Here is a 27401-nt window from a genome sequence, read left to right as displayed (position 1 = left end):
TAAAAAAAATTATATTATGAGATGATAGGCCTATTTAATTCCTAGCCAATACTGAAAATACAGGACAGATATCGTTCACTCATTCATTAAAAGAGAAAAATAATGTGACTTTGTGACATATTTTTCAGTTACGTTTGCTGGGAGGGTGAATATTAATAATGATAATGCAAAAAGAAAGTTCTGAGGAAACATCTGAGGCTGTGAAAATCTCATCATCATGTAGTATATGGAAAATATAGCATGTTTCTGTAAGCATACTGTACATGAATTATCATGAATTCATGCATGAACAATCATGAATAATTCATGAATAACTTGATGAACTATCTGTACCTCACATGCATTGATGGTATTACATGCCTGACTTCATGATGGCACTGTAAAGCATGACTGCATATTAGTTTTAAGGGTTTTAATAATTGTGCAATTGCTTTTGAAAAGCTGGCATTTAAAGGCTTAACTGGATGCTAAATGGATTGCATCAGCATAAAAACAAAAACATTCAAATACTTGTGCTATTGACCAAATATTTACTTCTGCGTTGGAAAAGCTCAAACAAAGTGGCAGAAACTCCCCTCAAATATACTGTAGATGTTGACAGACAAAATGGACATAATGGGCACATTCTGTAAATTTGCCGAGAGCAGTGACAGATACTAGCAAAATAAATTCATGCTGACAGACAGGAAGGCAGAGAATTCCAAAAGTTAATTAATAATTCAACACTTTGATATTAAATCAAACAGGTACTTTGAAGAGAGAGGGTTTCTCAATTTTTTAACATTTAACTCAACTATGGCTCATGAAGAAAAGCACTTTATTTATAAATATATACATTTATCAGCAGGAACTGAACCAAACATGTGCACATTTAAATATTTAAATTGTCAGTATTTGTTGTACAATTGAATCCTCATTTGAAATAACCAAATACACTTGGTTCTGTGATGTTATCTGTAAAATATTATGTAAGAAATTAAATGGTGTTAGCTGGTGTTTAGTAATATAAACATTTGCAAGACACTCACCTGTTTCTCTTTTTCAGTTATGTTCCTATTCAGTCCAAATCCAGAAGTTTTAGAAGTTGACATTAGCCATGTTATTCAGGTTGACTAAGGTTCAGTGAGCTAAAACCTTTCCACAGGTAAAAGAGTCCTACAAGAAACAAACACTCATTTAAGGTTCCGGGAGAGACCAAGTGAGAGGATAGGGGCATTTTGATAAATGTGTGCAGTGTGTTCATCTCTACTGGGATTATGTAGTTTGGATTATCTTTATAAATATAAATAGCTGTTTTATAAATTGTAAAAAAAACATATTAATAGGATGTGCTTAAAATACATGTGTTCATTTTCTAAAGTAATGGGTATTTAGGTACACCTGCTGGTGGTATTTCCACTTTCACAGCTGACAATCAGGGACATGTTAGTAAATAAGGCGCCATTTTACTTCTTTCTGTGTTGCTGGTGAGAATTCACATCTTTGCTAACATAATCTGCACTGCTCAGAACAGATTGTATATAACCTTACAATCACTTTTTCATTTGGCGTTGTTTCATCCAGCTGCTAAATGCTGAATATACTTTTCCTTAACCTAGCTAGCTATCTAGCTATCTGTATTTTGACCTAGCTAGCAAGTTTGTTAACTACATAGATAGATGTAGTTTATTGTCATACATTCTTATCTATACTGTAGAAAATGTTGTGAATGAACCACAACAATATGAATACACTTTACCATCACTGTTTTATCATTTGTCGCTGTGTCATCCACAAGCTAAATGCTCTTTCTCACCCTATGTACACTATTACCTTCCATTGACCTAGGTAGCAAGCTAGCTAACTTGATTTATTGTTTTATGTTCAGAGATAGGGTACATTTAACTTTACAAAGTATAAATACAAAACACATTTTAAGAAATGAATGAACTATGAGAGGAAAAAATTTAATTCTAGAACATTTCCCCCAACTCTAAAGTAATAAATAAGCAGTCTTATATAAAGTACCTTACAGCGATACTTGAGTAAAGGTACAAACACCTTACAGGAAAATTACTTTGGTATAAGGTGACTAAAAGTCTTAAAGTATATGACATTTACTGTACTTTAAATTGTATTTATATACTGTATATATACACACACATATATATACACACACATATATATATATATATATATATATATATATATATATACATATAGCTTTGAGTGATCGTAAAAGTTGCTAGAAATATAAATAACAAAGTAAAGAACAGCATTTTGTACTTCATTATTTGTACTTTGTTAAATTATGACACTGTAAAGAAGTGATGAAACATTAAATTGCGATATCCAGGCTTCACAATTTAATTTTCTTCTGGCCTTCATTAAAGTTTCAAATGAGTGACACTCAGATAAGTTGAAATACTGATGATGAGTCAGAGTGATAAAATCATAACAGTGGTTTGCTTTTGGCTCATCACTGAATCAAGACTCTGATTCACATTCCATTCACGCATGGACAACAGCACTGTAAACAGACTGAGAGGAGGAGGAGGAGGATTAAATGGATTAAGTTTAGGATTAAGAATGTGGGCCCTCTGTCTCCTTGTTCCATCTTTGTTTAGTCCCACACGAAAACCAAATGTTCATCCTTGCCTCCATTTTGTTTCAGCTCATTTTCCATTCTCCCTGAAACCTGATTGATTCGTGCAATTTCTCTCCCATTATTTTGAACCAGTTCCTTGTTCCTGGTTATAACCACATAATTGTTTAACCTACTGTCTCCTGAATGAGGTCAACCACCAGACTCCCGTTCTCTCTGCTCTCCTCCAGCAGCCAAACCACAAGCCTCAATTACCCAGCATTCCTCAGAGAGGACAAGAGAGAGAGGCCTCATAAGTAGCAGTATTTGAAATTAATGTCCACGACAAACCTCTCAGCCACAAAAGTATTTCATGAGATCAACACTTACAGAATTACAGCACTGAGAGAAGTATCCCTGCGACTGAATTCATACTGAAACTCAATATGTGTATATTTTGCGATGGACTTGGCACCAAACTGTCACTGACTGCCAAAACGCATTAACTGCACATTTAGTCAAAGTATACTGTAGGTAAGAGCAGAATCTGATTTATTTTGTGTTAAGTGTTTTACGGCCATAAAAACATTATTTTGAAGTCGCACATGAAGTGAAATATTTCAGTTAAAGTAAAGCTGCAAGCAGCAGTGTGTGGGCCCTCGCCACCACCGCCCTGCCAGCAGATGGCGCTATGCCCTTGACTTAGTTTTCATGTGCTGATGTTGCCAGGCCACTTCCTATTTTGAGGCAAAATGGCAGCTGACTTCCTTTTGGGTCTAGGTCATGTTCATAGAGGTGTTCAGGTCGGTCTCTCGTGTGGCTGCCGTTGCCCATGGTCCTGAAGGACTTTTTTGTTCATCTTGGGCTGCGACATGTTTCCACCAAGTTTCACAAAATTTGGTGCAACTTGGTTTAGGCTTTCTCCATCCGCATTTCACCTTTCGGGGGAGCTACTGAGCCATTTTGCACTCACACAGTGGTGCAAGGACCAATTGGTATTCATGGAATCACATTTCTAACACTGCTGAAATGGATGAAAATTGGTACTTAAATAAGAACTATTTTAAGAATTTTATGAAATCAGGGGAATACGTACAAGTGGTGCAAAATGGCTCAGTAGCGCCCTCAAAGATGAAACCCAGTAGGACAAAGTAAAAACTGCGTTGCACCAAATTTCACAAAACTTGGTGCAAATATGTCCCAGCTCCAGATAAACAAAAAAGTGAGTGAATTTGGGGTCCAGCTCGGCAATTTGCACGAGATGGAAGTGGCCTGTAACTTTGCTGTATATTGACCAATCTGCTTGAGACAAGAGCCCCAGCCAGAAAATATTAGCACAGGAGTCACAGGCATAGCGCCGCCTGCTGGCAGCACAGTGGCTGAAAGGGTCTGCACAATGCTGCTTGCAATTTTAATTAATGGGGGGTTTATAAAATGTCTATTTTATTTTACAGACAGACTCAGACAGTTCCATGATGCATAGACAGGGACTTTATTGTAAGTGTCACTTACAAATCTGTTCCAAGCACAAGTCACTGGCTTTCACACTGAGCAGTAATCACTTTTCAACAACCCACAATGCATTGTGTCTGTGTACACACATACAGTGGGTATAGTAACCCAAAACCAGCATTTATTAAAAGGCAATGTATTTATGGTACAAATACTAATTTGTACAACAAATCTTTCCAGACACTGGTAAACCTCTGAAAAGTGGTTAATAAAGCAATCAAAAGGAGAAGCCCTCACACTAAATAATCACATTCTTTTAGGCTGATGCTCTGCAAAATCCATAAATGAGATGCTGTAAATTGATCATAAAATACCCTGCAGTTAGGCAACTTTGTGGAAAAGGTTGGTATAACTTGCCCACAACTGTAATTCTTATGTTACCCCTGCTATTTTCCTATGAAGGTGGCTGAGCGCTGAGGTAACAGGATATGGTTATATATTGTCGTTCATAATTACTCGTTTCATTGCAGTGGAATGTAAAAATCTGGAGTTTTCCCATTTCCTGGTTCTTTGCCTATGTGAAAAATAAAACAAACAACGCAAAATCAAACATTTACAGCCAATTATTTAACTTCTATTTTCCAATACCATTTTCCAATTTCCATTTATTTATTTATTTTTACCGTCAGCTGTTGTAGAATACATGTTTTGAGTGCATTACTGGAGAAGTAATGCAAGTGAGAAAGAAAAAGCCATGGCCAAGAGTCTGTATTTGAGGTGATGAAGTAAAAGTATAGTCAGGAAATGAATTAAAGGTCCAGTGTGTAATATTTAGGAGGGTTTAAAACATGTGCTTTAGGCAAGGACCTTGTTTTATGGAGGCTTTTTGCGTTAACATTTTTCAACCTCAGACTTGATGTAGTCTTCTGGACTGAAAAGTATTATCTGTAATATTTTAAATTTCAACTTCAGTTCCTATGACATGTCTATCATACACTGTGTAAAACAAATAGTTACATTTGTCACCCTGAGGAAATAAAATGTACCCATTGACTGTATTTAAAAAAAAAAGGCAGTTTCCTTGGAGAACTAAATCATGAAGTAAGTATATACTGAGTAGCCACCAGGGGGCGACTCTGCTGGTGGCACAAAGTAGCAGTTTGAATGGATGTCTATGGAAAAAATCAGCTTCTAATTCTCACTTGATTTATATCGTCAGTAAACATTTCCCTGAGCAATTAAAGTTCTCAATCACTAGTTTTACATCTTCTTCAACAGAACATGATGTACATTTTTGTAAATTGTGTTCCCATTTAAAGGAAAATAGACGATTAAGTGTGTGTGACAGCTTGTATCATCCAATAGGAGCCTGGTCGCATCAAATTGGGAATTTTAAGGCTTTTAAAATGTGTTTTGCCTTTTTTTAATATATGGTTTATATACATGAACAAACCAAGCAATGCTAGTACCCTGACACGCTTGGGAAAGACCTCCATTTGTTGCTATCTGCTGTCTCACCATTAGATGTCACTAATTCCTCACACTGAACCTTTAATCATCGGTCTGCCTATATTAAAGAACAATGGATGCCTCCATTTGTGAGCTTTGCCTGTGTCTCGTTACTGAACAAACACTCGTTTAACTACACGTTACACTTTGCAGTCACCAGTTACATTACTGTCCAAATACACAACAACTAACCCGCCCAATAGAAATGCGGAATAAAGGTCCCAAAATACTTTTTTTTTTTGTTTTAAGCAGCACACTGAACTTGTTTTGACATGTTGAGACGTTACAGCAACCTTTGCTGCTCCTACGACGTCTGTAAGATATCATTCTGAACCTCTTAAAGACAGAGAAAAATACCCTCCTTTCTGCAGCGCTCACCTCTAACATCATCACAAGACATGTACGCACACTACTGAGCAGTCAAAGGATCCGTAGTCCGTAGAAATTTCAAGCCACATCATGCAAACACACCTGAAATCACATCAGTACCAAAGAACCTCGTGCAGAGAATTGCAGTTAAGTTTCAAAAATAAATCATGGCAAATTTGGAATGGAGCGACAGTCTCTACACAGGCTCCGTACAAATCTTCTCTAAATCTGTTTCTCAGGGCCACGTGTGAAGCATTTTCTTGGGGAGACAAAATGAAAAATAAATAAAGATTAGATTAATGTCAGAAAAAACTCTGGCTTTTTTATTCTGTAGTTTCCAAAACATGATTCACATGTGGCCCTCACATGTAGTTTCTTGACACTTTTCTTTGCAAAAAAAAAACCCACTTAAAAAATTAGATTCTTCATAAAAAGTAGTACCAACGCTGCCTTGTGTGTTTGTCTCTGCATAAGTTGAAGTAAAATAAATGTTCATCAGTGTAAAGTGTGCTGCAAAGATGATGCATATTCACTTTAGTCTAATTTTGATTTTTTTTTTCTAATCACACAATTTACCCGATCTACCCAAGACAAAGTTGTAGAAAATAATTTCTGGGAAAACAACAACAAAAACATTGATTTTTTTTCTTAAATAATAAATTTGCATTGATAAAGTTGTTTTTTTTTGCTTTTGTTGTGGTTTGAATTTAGGGCAGATGTCATCTCTTCTGAGATTAAAGTATATATAAATTAAAAAAGAAAGCCCAAAACTGCATTTTAAAGCTGAAGATGTGATACATACAAGAGTCTGTGCTGCGAGAACACGGCAGAAACAGACAATGTTGCAGAAGCTACCTGAAAATAAACCATTGTACTATATATATTTTTATATATATATAAACTGTATATCCTAAAGGCACCTTAGACAAAGATATATCCCTGTGCTCTAGTGGTTGAAAAGGTTTGGGTTGTTTTTTTTAAGGGGGAAAAGTCTTTCTCTTTCATAAAAGCTTGACCACAACATGGAAACACTACGTCACCACAGGAAAAGGCTACATCATAGATACATGAAGTTTTCATTGCATAAACCAGTGTTTCCCAAACTTTCTATATGAGGACTCACTTTTTTTTTTTACAAATTATCGTGACCCAAATCAGAGCATAAATCCAGACAAGAGCAAATCATTTACAGCCATATCTGTAAAAACCCTAATATCATATTTTACCACCTCACCATTTCCAAAAGTTGTTTTGATAATAATAAATAATTTCATTTAAAACATTTACAAATAAATCTTAATTAAAAGCAAATTAGTTTGGGGACCAAAAAAATACTTGCATGACCCATCTGTGGGTAGCAAACCAGTCTTTGGGAAACACTGGCATAAACTATCAGGTCACTGATTGTCTAAAAGCACGACTTAAAGAGTGACTGCAGTTCCGTAAAATGACACAATTTGAATTAAACAAGCTGTATAATCTGCCTTTAACCCGGGATTAACTCTGCAGTCTTCACTTGTTTGATGTTTTAAACTCTGGATGAGCCGATATGACATTTAGTATCGGTCCGATATTGGCAAAAATCACTGGATTTGATATCGGAAAAAGGAAAAAAATCAAATCCGATATAATCTGTAAAGGTAAATAAAACTGCCACACAGTTGGAGAACTATATTTTTAAAATAGCTGGGAGGTTAATATGCATCAGGACTATTTTTTTTTAAATTAAAAGTTCATTGCTAAAAAGTAATAAATCGGACTGAATTGGTTGCTTGTGATATCGGTATCATATCGAGCCATCCCTAGTTTTAGTGACAACAAATACATGCATGAGGTAAAAGAAAAAGAAAAGAAAGCATTAGCTCCTGATCATGCAGCTACTGTTTCTCCACTTGTAGGAGGTTAAAAAGACAACACAAGAAAAAAAATATTTAACAATATAAACAATAAACAAAAAAAAAATCATGAACGTCCAACGAGCTATGTCCTGCTGCAGCAAATCACCTGACAAACCAGATTTAAATCTTCCCCTCCTCTGTATCGTCTCCCACACCAGCCCAGTCTGAAAAAAATCACCTCTTCATCATCATCATCATCATCACTGTCATCAAGTCTCCCTCCTTCTCCTCCTTTTTTAAAAAACTAAACAAAAATTAAACCCAGTTTCTTTCCTCTTCTTCTCAGGCAGGACAGACTCGCTCCCCCTGTAGGCGAGAGGTTGGAATGACGCTGTATTCCTGACCAGATGATGGGGGGGTGGGGGGGGGTGGGGCAGATGGTGCCTCTGGTTCCACCTCGGGGAAGGGGTTAAAAGTGGAAAGTCGTTGGGAACTATTGGATGGGCGAGAGAAGCAGCTGCTGGGGTCACACCCTGCTGGTCGGGTGGCAGCGGTAGCTGCAGTTGGTCAAAGAGTCGGCGGCGCCGCCGTCCACTGTCTGGGAGCAGCCGCCCTCACAACACGCCTCTGACACACACAGAGAGGGAGGAAGAGGCGATTCATGTTATCTGCTGTGTGACTCGGCTATATTTACACTCAGTGTGACAGATAAGAGACAGCGACTCTGAGAGAACAAGCTTTTAATGTCCTTTCTGTTACATGTACTTTTTAGTGTTGGGTCATGATTAGTTGAGAATGCCGAGTCATCATTGTTTTCCTGTTGTTCTTTGGTCGCTGTCTCGTCCCACACACAATTGCAAAAAGTCATATAAAATAAACAAATAACTGTGTGGGTTTATCATAGGCATTGCATATTAATATTATTATTATTCATCATCAGTATATCATTTTGTATTGTATACAACATATTAATATTATTATTATTCATCATCAGTATAAAATGTTGTATTATATATATTTTTATATTAAATTATTATATCATTTTAGAGTAAATTATTGTTTTATACTGCACTATCATATTTTTTTGTCCATTTTTAATTCTTTCCCTCTTTTTATTATTCTGTACTTGTTTTAACTTAAAGCACATTGAGTTGCACTCGAAATGTGCTCTACAAATACAAATACAAGATTAATAAAGCATTTATTTTTTGTTTTTCTGAATTTAAAGTCAGTCAGTCATCATCTACCGCTTTATCCTCCACCAGAGGGTCGCGGGGGGTGCTGTGCCAATCTCAGCTACATCGGGCGATAGGCGGGGTACACCCTGGACAGTTCGCCAGTCCATCGCAGGGCCACACACAGATAGAGACAAACAACCATTCGCTCTCACACTCACTCCTATGGTCAATTTGGAGTGTCCAATTTACCTATCCCCACATTGCATGTTTTTGGACTGTGGGAGGAAGCCGGAGTACCCGGAGAGAACCCACGCACACACGGGGAGAACATGCAAACTCCATGCAAAAAGGCCCTTGTTCCAACCGGGGCTCGAACCCGGGTCTTCTCGCTGCAAGGCAAGAGTGCTAACCACTACACCACTGTGTACTGAATTTAAAGTATTTAATATAATTTTATTCTGTTTCTACCAAACCCAATTTATTTGTTATTTACTTTTTATATTACTAATTCTACATGTTGGTTATCTTTCATAGAGTTAATTATGCTTAATGTTACTTATTTATTATAGTTTTTAAAGTTTAACGATATTTGTAACCTTTCTGTGATAAAAATATCTAATAGACTTAGCTAAAGTGAGTCAAAACGTTTCTACCACTCCATATAAATGTGTGTTTCTAGTTTAAATGATTTTTAACGACTTCATCAGCGTCACCTGGTTTACCATCTCAGCTGTTTATTGCCAGGCAAACCCAGGAAGATACATCAGAGTGAGGGAGGAAATATTTGGTATTATTAACATTACTAACCAATATGTTTTTCATTTCATTTAACTTTATTCCAGGTGAGTATCAAAGTGTACAAACAACATTTATTTTTCTACGTTTGTTCATACTGTGAAAATCAAGTTTTGTTGTGTTGCAACCTGATACATGTCAGAAAATAAGGAGGATAACTGTCACTATAGTTGTGTTTTTATGTGAAGCACTTTGTTTAATGTGTATGAAAAGTGCTGTACTAATAAAGTTCTGATTGACTGGTTGAAGCAGGTACCTGTGTCTTCCTCTGGCAGCAGCAGGTGACCTCTGCAGGGACTGGGCAGGTTGGGGTTGGGTCCCTCGTGGCTGGTGCCGAGCTGCAGACGCCTCATGTGACGAACCACTACTGTGGCGTTGAACGCTTGCTGCAGAGGAAAACAAAGAAAAAAAAAAAAACAGACAGACCACAGACACGAGTGAGTATCACTGAATATTACTGTAGATTGTCATTAAATATCCATCACAGATCCTACACGATTAACTCCAGAAAATGTCAAATCTTTATGATTTTAGTAAATGTTCATGGAATGAATGATGCATAAATGTTAAGTCACATCAATTATTACTCATATTGTGATCAAAATATCTGTCAAAAATAATCCTAATATCATTCTTATTACTATATGTGCAGCTATTATTTCCAAATCCTGAAATGTAAAATGAAATCCATGGATATTAAACTTGTATCAAGTGTCTCTTTCAGACCAAAACCAGACTTTTAACTGTGGCTTAAATATATTCTGTCACTATATAGTCACTTTATTAGGTACATGTATTCAACTGCTTCTAAATACAAATATCTAATCAGCCAATCACATGCCTGCAACTCGATGCATTAAGGCATGAAGACATGGAGGAAGAAATTGTGATTTAAGTGACTGAACGAGGCGTAGTTGTAGGTGTGAGTATTTCAGAAACCGCTGATCTAATGGGATTTTCACCCACAACTTTAAACAAGTGTTTAAATACCTTGCTGATGCCAGAGGTCAGAGGAGACTGGTTTGAATTTATAAAAAGTCAACACAATAACTAAAATAACCACTCATTACAAACAACGTATGAAAGAGAACAGATGAGCTACAGCAGCAGCAAAGCACACCAGACACATTCTTTGGTGTCCTTTGTACCTAATAAAGTGGCCGGTGAGTGTATATTTGAACAATGCACAATATACACAAACAGACTTCTTTGTGTCCAACTGACCTTCCACTTGCTTTTAGCAAAGTTCTTTTTGATCTGAGCACAGACAGACTCGTGGATGTTCTTGTCCAGAGCCGTGTCTCCAGCAATCCTGCAAAAACAAAACATTAAACATTAAAAACATGTGCCATGGAAAAAAACATCAGTACAGACACAAGTACTACAATAACGCCACGTCAAAATGAGTATGACATTAAAGGGATGGTTGAGGTTTTTCATAAAAAATTATGATAATCCAACTTTAGGGTTTTTTCTTTTGACCAGACAAAATAATAAATGATACTTAAGTTTTCTGAAGTGCAGTTGTAAGATACTGACACATGAACACATCCACCAAATTGCACACACTCGCTCTCACTGGCTGCCAGCAGGGTTAAAAAGGAAAAACAGATTTTAGCTGTTTAACAAAATGCTCATCAAATAAAATCTATGCCTTTTTAAGTCAACAGCTCACTCCTCAAACCAAAGTCCACAGAGAAAGTCAGCAATTTTACATCATACTGTAAAACACAAGGCAGCAGGAGAACAGAAGCTACAGTTTTCTCAGGAGCTATAAATGCATATTTATATATATATATATATTTTCTATGGACTTCGGTGTGGAAGAGTAAGTCCTTTACAAACTTCAGCTTCCAAATATAAGGATGTCGAACAGCGAGACATAGTGGTGAAGATTTTCTTAGTAGCATTTAAGCTGTTTTCCCTTCTGTCCCTGCCGGCAGCCATGTTCTATCTATCTATCTATCTATGCGAGTGTATGTTCAGGTCTGAAGCTGGTTCGCTGAAACAGCAACGTTACAGTGTTTATAATGTTTCAACCACACTTCAGAAAACCTAAACTATTCCTTTATGAGGTTTCTAAAATCCCCTTAAGTGTGAGTCTGATGATTTTACGTAGAAAAGTGATGCACTATGACAGGAGTACAAGACAGTACCATGGATGCTGCAGAGCCTGATCACACGTGTAACGTTGATTGGGGTCTTTCGCCATCAGGTGGACAATAAAGTCTTTCGCTGCGATGAAAAACAAAGATTATAAAAGTCATGAGCCATGAAGTCATCTGTGGCATAAAGCTTTCTTTTACCAGTTTAAAAAGTAAATCCACTTAAAAACAGTGAAGTTCAGTTGTCCCTTAAGGGAGAGGTTGTTTTGCAGTAGGCAGTAAACATGGAACGATATGCAACCTAATTGTGATTCACAATATTATTGCAATCATTGGAAAAAAAAAAGAAATTGAGTTCATGCACTTTTGTTACACCTGCACTTTAAGTCTGTTTCAGGCCAGTAGAGGACAACAGAAGAGAGACATGTTTGGTTACCTGAGTCAGAGATATCGTCCCAGTACGGAGAGTCAAACTCATACTCTGCCTTCAGGATCTGCTCAAACAGTTTGGCGTCGCTCTCGTCATAGAAAGGAGGGTAACCGCACAAACTGAGAAACACAGGAGAGGAAAAGTGTCATGTTTCCACGCAGACGCAGGAGTTGTAGGAGATTTCCTCCTCGGTGTTTGGTGACAACATCTGGAGACATTTATCATGATTGATTTGGAACAACATGAGTGTTAATGAAACTTTTCACAATTCTGTGTCAGGAGGAGAATTCTTTTATTCAGTGTTTGTATTTGTGTATTAAAAAGTTTACTCACAGAATATAAGATATGACACCAATAGACCAGCAGTCCACGGCTTTACTGTAGGGTTTCTGAGCCAACACTTCTGGGGCTGAAAGAATAAAGACAAAAGAACTGTAGTCACGAGTTAAGAGTAAAATATCCAGCTTTGATTGTTCTGAAAATTAGTGTGATTGCAGTTTGAGTTGTGAAGTCATTTTGTCAGTATTCAGTTTTCACTTTTGAAATTGAGCATTTCAATGTGAGATACTGCCAAAAATATTTACTTTTCTTGTCACTGCATATAAAAATACAGTGAAACTTTAAAAACACATAAAATCACTGCATTAAAGCAGAGCAGCTCCTTCTGCATCATTTATGTGTTTATGATAAAATAGAAAACTGATCAAAAGCTGTAGCAGAGTTTAATGAAGTAATTAATCAAATAACAATAATAAGAATATGATAGATCCTTTCTGTAAACAATGTCTGACATTGAAATAAGTAGATAAAGTACAAACCCTGGCATGAATAAGTGTTAACCTTAAATCCTTAACTGCATCCTTTGCAAATTGTGATTTTCATTTGAAAACAAAGAATTCATCAGCCCCAGTAACTGGCCACATTATTAGGTACACATGTTCCACCACACATCAGATTTAAGAGTAAACGTAATTTAAGTGACTTTAAATGTGGCGTGGTTGATGGTCTGAGTATTTCAGAAACTGATAATCTAAATGGAATTTGTGTGTGTGGTAAATTATTTACAAAACTCAAGATTCCTGTTGTGTGCTGCTAACATGGTATTATTGATTTCCTGCCATTTAAAACACATCATTTACTTACTACATACAAACTGCTATAAATGTGCAATATTAATCTTGCCGCAATAATATGTCTTTCTCACTTTATAATATCATTAACGCTCTGTGCCAATATTTTATATTTCATACCTTTATAACCTTAAAATTATTATTGTTATATTTCATTGTTTATTGCTGTAGTTATTATAATTGTCTTATACCTTAAACAGAGCATCTGCTGATGGTGATTGTTCCAAACGACAATAAAGGAATCTAATCTAATCCAATCCAACTTTATTTACAAAGCGCTTTTAAAACAACAACAGCTGAAACAAAGTGCTCAATAAAATAAATAAAATATAGAAACATACTACCTAAAAGACCAACAAATCAGACAATACATTTGAAAAATGGACGGTGAAGCAGTCTGTCTAATCTAATCTAATCTAATCTAATCTAATCTAATGGATTGTGTTGATTGATGATTTACCAACATATCCAGGTGTTCCACAAGCTGTCGACATCACACTACCAGAGCCCTCAATTTTAGACAGACCAAAGTCGCTGATCATGATTTTGGAGTCTTCGTCCATGCTGTAGTACAGAAGATTCTCTGGCTATAGTGAAAAAAACAAAACATCCAACATCTGTTCACTTCTCAGCAAAGACACCGAGTCATGGAAAATCACAGAGAGTTCGAAAATGTGTTTCTTTTTTTGTTTTGTTTAAGGGGGGAAACAGGGTTTGTGAGTTGTGACGTAAAGTTTACTGATAAACACATGAACACATGAGTTCCCGACAAATCACAAGCAGGAATCTGTGACTCTAGACTGACCTTGAGGTCACGGTGTACGATGCCCATGTCGTGGAGATATTTGACAGCATCTAGAATCTGCTGAATGAGCTTACTGGCGTCTTTCTCTGTGTAGAAGCCCTTCTCGATGATGCGGTCAAAGAGTTCCCCACCAGATACCCTGCACACACACACACACACACACACACAATAAAGAGAATATATATTTAAAATGATTACTGTGTGATATGTGAGCAGATCTGTGAGAAACCACGATGTCCTCTTCAGTTTGTAGAAAAAGAAAGTAATTAATCTAAAATGATATTTTGGACACACATTTTGGATTTTCATTGCGGCTCCTGCGATTTGAACATTGCAGTAGGCTGCACTGCAATTTCGATAAAATTTCAATTAATTGTTCATCCCTAGCTACATCTACTAAGTATTTTCCTAATCAATTAATCTGCCGGTTGAAAGAAGACCTGGGTTTGCAACCCGGTTGGAACAAGGGCCTTCTGCATGGAGTTTGCATGTTCTCCCTGTGTGTGTATGGGCTTTCACACTCCATATTGACCATAGGTGTGACTGTGAGTGTGAGAGTGGACAGTTGTTTGTCTCTATTTGTCCCCGTGAAGGACTGGCGATCTGTCCAGGGTGTACCCCGCCTATTGCCCTATGTCAGCTGAGATTGGCACCAGCGACCTCCGTGACCCTCATGTGGAGAATAAAGCGGTAGAAGATGAGTGAGTGATTTATCTGTCGATTATTTTCTGGATTAATCAAGTACTCAAAAGTCCAGAAAATGTCAGAAAATGTTGAGAAATGGAAATGATGATGTTCTCAAATGTCTTGTTTTGTCCACAAAGCAAAAGGATTCATTTCTTTGTTACATGGAGCAAAGAAACCGGAAATAATCACTTTTAAGAAGATGAAAAAATTGGAAACTTTGTTTCAATTATTGAAAAAAAAAAAGAACCACTCATTAATAGTTGACAATTAATTTAGTAATCGATTAATCTAATAATTGTTGCAGCCCTAGTGTGGATATTAATGTAGTACGAGGTATGAAGTACAGGACAGTGTTTTAAAAAAAAAAAAACAATAGTGTGGTTGAAGGATATGGGTAAAATTGTCACAAATCTGTCACGTTTCTGATTTGAAAAATCATAAATTGAGATGTTTGTATAGATAGAGCTGAGAACATTTATCCAGAATTAATTTGGACAATCACTTTTCCTCAACTGGTTGTTAAACTGATTCGATTTGAACTCTGTGTTGCCTCACTGATGATAACAGCTCATACTGACGGTGCAGGACATGCCGAGGATTCTTTGTGAATGTGTCAGTTCACACTGGTCAAAGACGGACTGAAGACTGTTATGATCTGTCTGACCAATGATAGACCAACTTTGTTACCTTGGATTCATGGACGGATCATGTGTGCTTGATATATGACTCTGAAGCCACTAGATGGAGACTTCAGTCTGCGCAGCAGACATCTGCAAACTGGGGCGTATTTCTTTGAACCTTCACAATAAGACACAGCTATTCCTCCGCACTGACACTAACCTTAACCATAACCACAATTTGAATCTTCTCAACTACTTCCTCAGATATATGGTTCTGACTCATGTCTGTCCAATGTTTTACCTGACAGGCATGAGGAACTTTTGTTTTCAGTTGTATTTTTCCATATTGTACGTTGGTCACAAGTATGTGCCTTCCGTGTGGCCTCTTCCTTCTCTGTCTGACAGGACAGGGAAGTGATATTTTCATCCCTAATGTTTTGTGCTTACATATGATGAGAAATCATAATAGATTATTTAAAGTTGCAGCTGCAACTTTATATAATCTATTATGATTTCTCATCATATGTAAACTTATTTTGATTATTTAATTTGTTTAGGTGAGAGTGTGTGAGCCCACTGGTTACACTCAGCCCATAAGTTTGACTTATTTTACTCATGATCAGATGAGTAGCTAATTCAATCCCATATTATATTGATAGTAAGACAATTTAAGCTTTTATTTATTTATTTTTTAATCTATGGTTTCATGGTGCAAATAATTAATAAAGATTTAAAAAAGATCAAAGAAAATTGAAAATATGACTAATATTTTCATTAACCTCTCGGTTAAAGTTGCTGCTGATCCTGATCTGTTCCCTCTCTGATTCTCTCACTGACATTTCAGGAAGTGAGTTAGGTGGGAGTCTGACAGGCTGCAGGTGTGAGGGCAAACTCCCCCACTGGTGTCCATGAGTGGAAACAGTACAGTGTTTGTATGTGACAGTGTGTGTGCGTGTTTGTGTGTGTGTGTTCACGTCATACACATGCTGGTGTGTCATAGAGTGCAATTAATGGCATGTGATGTGACACGCCGTCCGTGGGAGATGAAACACACTAACATCACACAGAGATGAACCACAAAAAGCTTCACACGTGCCTGTGTGTGTGTGTATGTGTATGTGTACTCACAGCTCCATGACAAGGTAGAGGTGTGATTTACTCTCAAATATGTCCTCCAGAGACACGATGTTGGCATGTTTAATCCTGCAGAACAGAGAAAGAAAGACCACATTTGAAGTTGTTCATATTTTTAAATTCTTATTCTTATAATGTACTTTATATATGTACTGTATATACATACATATATGTATATATATATATATATATATATATATGTATATACATACATACATACATATATATATACATACACATACATATATATATACATACATATATGTATATATATATATATATATATGAAGTATATCTTTACAAGCATAAGTTGACACTTTTAGAAAAAAAGCAAAAAAAGGGGAACTAGGCACTGATACAATAGAGTTGTACAAGGCAGATTGCACAAGGTATTTGTTTCCATTCATTTTTAATGGTGGACAAAAGTTCAATTTTCAAACATTCTACACAGCAGAAAAAAAATGAATGAAAAATATTTATTTCAGGTATCCTTAATTTTCCCAAAATAAAACCCAGAGGACAATATTACACAAGAGTAAGTAAGATAAAAATAACCAGTAAAAAGAAATTTAAATAGCAAAAGACTGTGTGAAGACACTGAAGCACAGGATAAAAACAGATTAAAGACTGTAAAAGTGTGATTTAAAAAGTGATTTAAAAGAATGAACTGAATTTATATGACTATGAAGTACTAGTATCTGTGAGATTTTGTCTGCAGATAGCAATTATTATATAATATTAAATCTTAGAGGCATGACTGGTACAGTGTGTGTGGTTGCAGCGTCGTGTAGCGGTCACATGTATTGTTTACTGGCTGCAGCAGAGTGTGGTGGCATTCAGCTCCCTAATTGTCTGAACTCTGTGATCTGCTGCCCCCTGAGACTGGTGAGTGCATCTACAGCAGTGAACAGATGACACTTGTGATGATGATGCTGATGATGATGACTGGAGCTCCACAGCAGTTCCACTGCCTTCACATCATGTTTCTCTGCCTGACCATTGTGTTCATTTCTTGTCTTTGCTCCCAAGCTCCGGGACAGGTCAGCCCCTAATTTGTGTTCAATTACTGATTAGGGAGTTTTTAAAAGTTTAAACTTCATGATTCATTAAATAATTAATTGTACATTGTTGAATTTAATTGAGTCTTATTTTATTGTTTTATTGAATATTTTTTTATTGTGTGTTTTTATTCTTTTGTTATTTATCCTTTATTAAGTCAGGAAGGTCCCAATGAAATACAATATCTCTTCTTCCAGGGAGTTCTGGTCAAGACAACAGCATAAATAGAACACAGTTACAGAGATAAGACAATTTCAGTACCAGTACCGAGTACCAAGCAAGAGTCGTCTTAGCAGGACACTGCCGTGACATCATTTATACAAGACACAAACTAGTGGCGGGCAAAGCAGTTACTTTCAGTGTACTGAATCATTAGAATCAGTTCATTAAAAAGATTTGTTCACAGGATCGTTCAGTACTTCCTGAGCAAGTCTTCTAATATACAAACAACCATGTCTTCAGACCAGGTACAGTCGTAATGTTTGATTACATGGTTTTGTCTTTCAAGATATTAGAAATGGAAGCTAACTTTTCAATAAAAGGACAAAAACCATAGTGCTTTAGTTTGTGTTAGCTTGTGTTTTCAGTTATGGAATAAAATAGTTAGGGAACCTATTGCTCATTGTATGCTGGGATGGATTATGTGCCACTGGGCCCCTGGGCACATTGATCCATCCTTGATTGGATGCACATTTTTTTAATAATTTGATTCATAAACAAGATGGGCTGTGACATATGCTGTAAGGTAGAATGTTGTAGTTCCTTTTATGTCATGAACTTGAAACAAGAGGTTCCCCAGAGCCAGTACAGGTGATACATACCTACTCAGGCTTTGACAGAGGTGCCATTCACTCAGCACAAAGCTCTACTGGATGTAACTGTCTATGAGTCGGCCTCAGCTCATGCTGGATTACAGCAGTTAGTCTTATCCAGATTGTAACGAAGCACAGGCACCTTCATTCACCTGCTTAGCTCAGCGCGGAAGGAGTGAAGGATGAATGATGGATTACACCTGTCGAGTGAGCAGACACGTTTGAACGGGGCTCAAGCTTGCACTTGAAAAATGTTGAAAAATGGTGGTCAGTGTTTACTCAACCTTGAAATTATGAAAGTCTTGTTTCCTCCACAAACCAAAATGATTCAGTTATGAATGATTTCTTCAAAACAAAGAAAGAAAGAAAGAAACCAGAAAATAATCACATTTAGGAAGCTGAAACATCTGGAAACGTGTTTTAATTATTGAAAAAAACACTGATTAAAAGATTATCAAAATAGTTGATGATTAATTTAGTAAGTGATTTATCATTTAAACGGATAATCACTGCATCCCTTTGTGATATGATGAACTTAATGTGCAAATCTAATAAAAAAAGAGAATATATTTTAAACTCATTTTCCTGGTTTGCTTTGCTGCGTCAAATTATATTAAATTGTAAGTAGTGTCTGTGTTGTTTCCCCTTATCTATTGTTATTTTATTTTTATTTGTGTACTTAGTCTTTTACTTATCCCTGCATAAATGAATAAACACGGCTACTTTTTGCAGTTTAAATGCCAATTTTTCATCATAAAAAACATCAAAATAAAACAAACATATTTACTTTTGTAAAGAGCAAAATTTTTGGGCCTCTGAATCCCTGCAGCACCACAAAAATTCATCGAAATGCTCATTTCTCATTTCATCTATATGGATCTGGAGTGTTGATTGTCAGTGTGTGGACATGTCTGTGTCAGGCTGCTGAGGCATTCGCTGACCTCTGCCTCCGTCTGTGGGTCTCACACGGCTTCAGAGCACAGACATCGGCAAATTAGAGAGGAGAGTTGTCCACACAGTGAGATCACCTGTGTCTGACACCGGCGTAAAACTGACAAATCCACTTGAAGCTGACAAGTTTGACTAAGACAATGAGAAAAAAAAAAAACGAAAAAAAAAAACACTTACTTGTACATCGCACTTATGACGAGCACTTTATAGTTTGGCTTACTTGAAGCACTTACTTACTTGTAGCTCTTGTTTGTACCCAAATGTTTAAATGCACTTATTGTAAGTCACTTTGAATAAAAGCGTCTGCTAAATGACATGTAATGTAATGTAAAAGTTTCTTAAATAATGACTTGTCGTATTGATTTGTAGGACGATTAAGCCGTGTCCCACCAATTGGAACACTTCGGTCTGGTTCAGCATGGTACATATTTTTGCGCCTTTCCATTAGGAATAGAGCCAAAATAGCCCGAGCCTTCCCTTGGGGCAAACTCCACCCACAACAGTCACTTAAACACCCTTTACCCTTTTATTGACTTTATTGTTAGTTAACACATGCCCAAAACAACCTGAAGGTAAATTTGAAAAGCTGGTAGCTAAAGAAAGTCATTGAGTCATTTATTTGATTAGTTGTTTTAATAATCAGTGACTCGTCAACTATCAGCTCTACTGATTTGTCTAACAAACATTTGAAAGAAGTGCCTGGGTTGTCTCTAAATTTGTCCAACATCAAAACAAAGTTTTTTTTTTCTAAATCTATGAGCTCTGTCTAGCAATACTATCAGACCTGAGTGAGGGTCTATATATACAGCAGCAGCGCAGGGGCGGGTTGGGTCAAGATGTGAGGTTTTTGAGCAATTGAATTCATTTCAAGTTTTTATATTTGTTTATTTGTGTTATTTGACTCCAACCTGTTAATAGTAGAGCTCTCCCTTTTTTTAAGCAGAATAAACATGCTGAGCCATGCCGAGTCGAGCTGTGCTTGGACTGGGTAGAGTAAAAGCACCATAATGCAATGTCGCTGTTGCCTCCCTCTGTCTTATCATAAAACAAATCACTTCCTATGAAGAGTGTGGGAATGTAGTTGGTCCACAGAAGATCTACAGTAAATAGTGAGAAACAGAGAGAGCCATGTGGAGCTGACAGGCTTCATCAACTTTGTGTGAACTAATTTGACTATAACAGACATTTGATTATATTTAAAAGTTACGTGCTGCAGCTTTAATGAGCGAGTCAGTGTCAAACGAGTTCGCGCGATGTAGATTAAGTTTATCAGCTCCACATATGTCTCTCTCTCTCGCTGTCTCTCTATGTCTCTCTCTCTCTCTCTGTGTGTGTGTGTGTCTCTCACTTTAGCAGTGTTTAGATCTCATGTTCCCCTTCCTCACGCTGCGCACAGGAAGTGGTTTGTTTCATGTCACATCTGAAACAAACCACAGAAACAAACCAGAAGGAAAAGGATGTAGCACAACATGCTGTAGTTCTGGTAGTGAGATAGCTACAAATGGTTGGAGTGACTTGTTTTCTCATTGCCCTCAATCCCAAATTTAATTTTAAAATTTAAAAAATTTTTCAGGTGTGTTAAAAAAAATTTCATCAGATTGATAGGTTGTGCTGAAAAAAAGATATAACACACTCTATATTGCTCATTATTATAGTCTCTGTATATACATTTCAGTATAGACAGTAAATAGATTAAAAGTACAAGTGCCAAACAAATGTAGGCTTAGTGACATTAAAACCAGTTAAAAACATCTACAGTAAGAAGTTTGTGCCTCAGAGTCATTCAGTCGCCCTTTGAGAGTGTTCAGTGAGACCAGATCCTTCAGTTTTGATGTCAGCGTATTTTATTTTTTACCTGTGGCTTAAATCAAACAGGATCGACCTCCCTCATCCTCCCTTCATGAGATGTTTTATCTCAACATGTATTTATTTATTCCCCCAATATCACAAAGGCCTCCGTGCATTATACTGTGCACTAACTGAGTGTTACACGCCATATGTCAGCCTTCATGTTTAGAACATGATATAACACTGATTTCACAGGTACACACTGTGTGTTTTTTTTTTCTCCTTTGTCTTGTTTGTGTGGTCATGCCAATAGAAAACTATTTCCCTATGGGAACAACCTTATCTCTCGCTGCATCTTAATCTAATGTCACTATACCAGTGTGTGAAGTATATGTGAAGAAGAGGAGGATGAGAAAATTATCTCATTGGGAATAAATCTCCGCCTCTTATGAAAAGTCTGTAGCTGACTTTGTCCCAGACAGAAACGGTTGCATAACTGTCAGATATCGAAAGTGAAAGTTATCTTGGAAAAAGGGGTGGAAGACCTCAATTAAATTTTTTTTGACAATTCTAAAGCCAAAAATCTAATTAATCCTGGCAGGAGCCAGGAGTATCATGACGGTCATATTAGGCTTAACTGGATAAAAAAACTGTGATGGTTTCATTAAAAGAAAAATCAGCAAACATGAAGTTGCCTGAACTGTTTTTGTTCAAACCCTGGCCCATGTTCTGTTTACTGATGAGGACATAATAAAATGAGAAATAAAACGTTTGCATGAGTGTGTTCAAACTTCAGACTGCACAACAGCCAGGCTACAAATTTCAGGTCAAGTTCACCTCAGTTATCTCCATTAGTCAAAACCCTCTTTCCAAACTGGCAACTAACACGCACTATTCTCATTCCACCGTCCTCACCTCGGGAGGGATCATAGCTGTATATTGGCTTAGAGAGTTGTGTGTCTCCTGTAACCCAGGCAACAAGAGCTCTAAAAATAACTTGGGACCCAATGTAGATCAGCCATTTTCAATGTGGACTGTAATTCCTACATCTGAAGAGAAGTACACTTCACATTACCCACAGTGCAACTGCCACTTGCCTTTTGTCTTCACATAATAAAATATTACATTCATTGTTCAGGTAGAGAGCAAACTAGAGCAGAAACAGAGTGACGAGCGATCATTTTATCTGATACAAGTGCAGATAAAAAACAAACATTACAAGACTAGAAACAAGGGTTAAAAGTGCAGTATATTAGTATATTATTAGTATATAGTTAAAAGCGCAGTTATACTGCAACATCTGCCACTATGAGTCTCTCAATCAAAACAATAACAAAAGACCTAGTTTGATGATGTCAGGAAGCAGTGTTGGATCATGGGAATTGTTGTTTTTTTTGTCTCGTTTGGTTCGCCTGTGCGTTTGTGTTTTACAGCGATGAGTAGTTGTAATCCATTAGGGACAAATACACGAAATTAAGTTGAAAAAACAATATTTTCTTCCTCTCTCTAATGCTGTTACATAGGGTGTTTTACCCAGGCCGTCATTTGAAAAGTGTATATATATAGTGTATATATATACACTATATATCTATATACATATATATATATATAGTGTGTATATATATGTATATACACATATATATGTGTGTGTATATATATGTATATATATATATACACACATATATATATATATATATATATATATATATATATATATATATATATATAGGCCAACAGCTGCAATGATTTCTAAAGCCATAAAATAAACTGATATATTTTTTCTCTCACCCCAATAAAATAGAGGTGAAGTTTGTTTACAGGAATATTGATTTTCCCACGCAGAAGTTGTTAATCAGGTTAATCCACAGAACATGTTATTTTTAGTAGAAAAAAGTTCCACTAAAAAAAACACTCTTGCCGGTTTTTCTAGATTAACAAGGAAATTGCATCCTGAAATTCGACTACTAGAGTTTTCAAAAATGCTATTTGAGCACCATTCATGCAAGAAAAAAATAAGTCCTGTGCCCAGGGTAAACACAAGAAACAAGAAGCACTGACTAGAGAGACTGGACAGGGGTGATAATGGTGCACTGGCCCTTTAAATATATCCACTGAGAAAACTCTGTCTTTATTGTTAAACCAAGGAACTAAATATCATATATATCTAAAATATAACGGCAAATAGGAGGTTCAATCTGATGGCAGTTATATGCAACATGGTAGATTATATTACGACAGTCATATCCTGTATGTACAGTATACAGTATACAGTATGTAGTAATGTGATACAACATACATGCTGCAGTAATGGAGATAGAGTGATGAAAAATTTACCATCTTGAACCTTGTAGATAGTATTTCAGTATTTCAGATGCAGGCTGATGCTCAACATAGTGTGGTTTCAGCACAGACTGTTTTTTTATTTAACCTATACTAACATCATTTTGTACATCACATTATAAAGAAATACAATCACCTGCAAGGTTCAACTGCGATTTAAAGCTGCAGTGTGTGACTTTTGTTGTTGTTGGTGTTATGTTTTCTTCCTCTCTTTAATTGGGAACATTAACCCTCTTATGACCACCATGATAATCAGGCCGCCTGGACTTATTTTGATTGTAAGGCTGTTGTAAAAATGTTCATTGAGTGAGTTCTTCAGCCCCTTTTTTCTAAGATAACTTTCACTTTCAATATCTGGCAGTTATTCAATGGTTTTATCCTACACATGAAGGTGGCGGGGTGCTGTGCCAATCTCAGCTGACAGAGGGCAAAAGACGGGGTCACACCCTGGACAGATCGCCAGTCCATAGTTTTTGAATTTTCTAGATATCCCAAACAGTCTAGGAGTTATGGTAATGAGAAGTACACATGCCAAATGCTTGCTTTACTAAACACTAAACACTACTAAACACAAAATTGCTCCTGCAAAAATTAATTACTTTTTCTGAGCAGTGCAGGGATGTCACCAGGCGACACAAGATTAAACGCTAGAGTGAGAAACAAAGAGAGACGATAGGCTTGATCAGCATATTGTGAGCTAATATGACGATGGTTTGAGTGTAACAGACATTAAAGTTACACAACACAGTTTTAATGCAAATTCCTGTATCTTATCAGCCAGTCACATGGTAACAACTCAGGCAGGTAGACCTGCTGAAGTTCAAAGTGAGCATCAGAAATGAGCAGAAACTTGATTCAAGAGGTCTTGAACATGGCATATTTGTTTCAGAAAGTGCTGATCTACTTGGATTCCCGGAGATTATAGACAGTGGTTTTAGGGCTACAGCTAGCGAATATTGTCACAATTGATTATGTTCTTGATTAATTGAATACTTGTTTGGTCTGTAACATATTAGAAAATGTGTAAAAATGTTGATCGGTGTTTACCAAACATGGAAATGATGATGTGTCTCGTCTTGTTTAGTGCACAATTATTTTTTTTTATTCAGTTTTAATGATTTCTTTGTTATATGGAGCAGAGAAACCAAAAAATATTCACATTTAAGAGGCTGAAAAATCTGAAAGCATAAAGAATAAAGACGAAAGAACAAAACGTCAAACGGATGAATCGATTATCAAAATAGCTGACAATTAATCAAGTAATCATTGCAGCCCTAAATGGTTTGATATGAAATATTTTAGTTTCTCTGGGAGAAAATACCTTGTTAATGTCAGAAAAGAAGGACCAGACTGGTTCTAGATCAGTGGTTCTCAACCCTGATCCTGGGGATAGTTTAGAAGTTTCCCTGCTCCAACACACCTGATTCAAATAAAAGGGTCGTTATCAGGCTTGCTGATGAGTGGCCCATTTGAATCAGGTGTGTTGGACCAGGGAAACATCTAAAACATGCAGTCGGTCCCCAGGACCAGAACTGAGATACCCTGTTCTCAATAACGTAAAGGCAACAGTAACTCAAAAAAAGCACTTGTTACAACCACAGTATGTACAGTAGAAAATCATCTGTAAACACACAACAGAATATGAAGAAGAAGAAGTAGACAGACTACAGCAACAGGTGCCACTGCTGCCTCTTTACTAGGTGTCCTGTGAACCTAACAAAGTGGCCAGTGAACGTATACAGTGCTTTAAATTTGAAAATCTTAAATCAGACAAGTAGACTTACTTGTGCAGGACTGCTATCTCATTCTCAATGCTGTTCTCTTTGCCCTCTAACGCCTTCTTGGGGATACACTTGATAGCCACCAACTTCTGGGTCCTCTTCTCCTCGGCCAGGACCACCTCAGAGAACGCTCCCCTGAAACACAAACACAGAGGCCAGTCTCTCAGACAGTGTCCATTTATAGGCAGCTCTCTTATAAACGATAACAACAAAGATCCCGTTTTGATGCGAAATTATGATAAATGGGCCACTCAAAAATAAGTGCTGGAAGAATTGTAGCCTACTGAAGCCAGACGGTGTTTATTTTTAGCTTCAGCCTCCTGCTGAGGTCTTTGCTCTGCTGCTGAGTCAAGGTTTGGAGAGGCTACAACTCAGTGGGATGATTTGGAAACAACATCCAATTCAATGTTTGTCTCTGTGATAAATTTAGAAACCGAACCTCTTTCAAATAAATGACCACAGTTTATGTTTTCATTCTGTGGAGTCTCAGTTATCCAAACTGATATTTTTCATGAATGTGTCCAGGTTACATTAAATATCGATAAATTAGAGGTGTGAATGCAACTAACTTTTAATTTCATAATAGATTCATCTTTCTATTATTTTCACAATTAATCGATTCTTTAAGCAAAGAAACCAGAAAGTATTCACATCGAAGAAGCTGAAAAATCAGAGAAGTTGTTTTATTTATTAGATCGATATTTATTTATCGATTATCAAAATAGTTGATGATGAATTTACTTATTGATTTGTTGTTATAATGTAAGTTGTATCTTTGAGTATTCTAAACTCTAGCGTTTGACAGCTAGTGAAAATAATGGCAGGTTTACAACTTGTTGAGCTTAGGGACGCAGCTTTAAGACGCATTAAAGAAATTTCAGCAAACACATACTGTATTATGAACTAGTACAGCAGGTGTATTTGTGGCATGATCAATGTCAGGTGATATTTTCTGCTTGTTAAAGGCAAAGGTATCCATGTCTTTCCTTTTCCTTTGTGCAGGAACATCTGTTCTTAAAAGCAGCAGTTCTAGCCATTTTGCAACTTAGTAATAGAGTATTACTAAGCTGCAAAGTGGCTAGAACTGCTGCTCTCAGTTCAACCGAGGGCTTTTCTGTGTGGAGTTTCCACCCTATGTCAGCTGGCTATTAGACTATTAATGATTTATCATTATTATTGAAGAATAACATACACACTCTATTTGTTTTATTGGACCATTTGCTATATTTCACTGTCTGTTCAGAGGAGAGTTTCCACACACCTCCTTCTGCTGACTCTATTTTATTACATTGACTTTTGGTAATAATGGACCCTCGGGGCAAACAGAGAATGAAGGACCACTCAAGTGTATATACTGTATGGACATTCCAGTAATTAGTGCTAATGCAAAAACATTTGGTTCCCACAAACAATATGTAATGGTGTGTTTGTGTCAACAGTGATGGATTTCAGAGATGGAAAAGATTCTCACATTAATGACTTGCAAGTCTTAGTGTCAGAAAGTGTTGTGGGAAAGTAGAGTTGGGTATATGAAGGTGAAAAGTACCTAAAAAAGTAAATATATTGATACAGCAATTTGTGAAATGTACATAAAATGAAACACTCAGAAACACTCAGTGAAGCATCCCTACTTTTTCTTTTCTTTTCAGGTGCTAAAGAAATGGAGATGGGTTTCCTAAGATGCCAGTGTCTTATGTTGAGCTGTTATGAAATTTGAATTCCTTAAAATGCTTATTTCCTATTCTATTTTTTTCTGTCTTTTGTAACATGGTGTTTTCTTTGCACCACTGACAGATTTTCTAAATTTGCTAAAACTCCTGAAGATCTAAGATGACTTTTGGCTCATAGGGAACTCTTGGGTATTTTATACAGGTATGATCGACACCCAGTAAAGCCTTAAAAGTTACTAACACCATTTTAAACTCATTTCTAAAACTCATCAATGTAGAGATAAAAGAACAGGAGTAACATGTTCCTTTCTCAGTTTCTCACAGTCAGCTGTTGTGAGACGACACTTAAACTTTAAAACAAGTCAGAGTTGAGCAAAACATGATT

General features: G+C 36.6%; 1 protein-coding gene across 1 annotated transcript in view; it reads right to left on the bottom strand.

Annotated features, from left to right (window-relative positions):
• Positions 1–4036: 4036 nt before the first annotated feature.
• Positions 4037–27401, bottom strand: part of camk1b (calcium/calmodulin-dependent protein kinase Ib) — a 105687-nt gene continuing 82322 nt past the window's right edge. Inside the window, exons 3-12 of the mRNA XM_058631358.1 lie at positions 25350–25481; positions 16610–16684; positions 14175–14313; positions 13830–13956; positions 12573–12648; positions 12246–12358; positions 11861–11939; positions 10929–11016; positions 9961–10090; positions 4037–8358 (exon numbers count right to left, since the gene is read on the bottom strand). Of these exons, the coding sequence (XP_058487341.1) occupies positions 8258–8358; positions 9961–10090; positions 10929–11016; positions 11861–11939; positions 12246–12358; positions 12573–12648; positions 13830–13956; positions 14175–14313; positions 16610–16684; positions 25350–25481 (1060 nt within the window). The 3' untranslated portion in view covers positions 4037–8257. The remainder of the gene's footprint in view (positions 8359–9960; positions 10091–10928; positions 11017–11860; positions 11940–12245; positions 12359–12572; positions 12649–13829; positions 13957–14174; positions 14314–16609; positions 16685–25349; positions 25482–27401) is intronic.

This window comes from Solea solea, chromosome 6 (assembly GCF_958295425.1).
Source record: "Solea solea chromosome 6, fSolSol10.1, whole genome shotgun sequence".
Lineage (NCBI taxonomy): Eukaryota > Metazoa > Chordata > Actinopteri > Pleuronectiformes > Soleidae > Solea > Solea solea.
The sequence above is the reverse complement of the archived record's forward strand: the minus strand, read 5'-3'. Positions and strand labels throughout refer to the sequence as shown.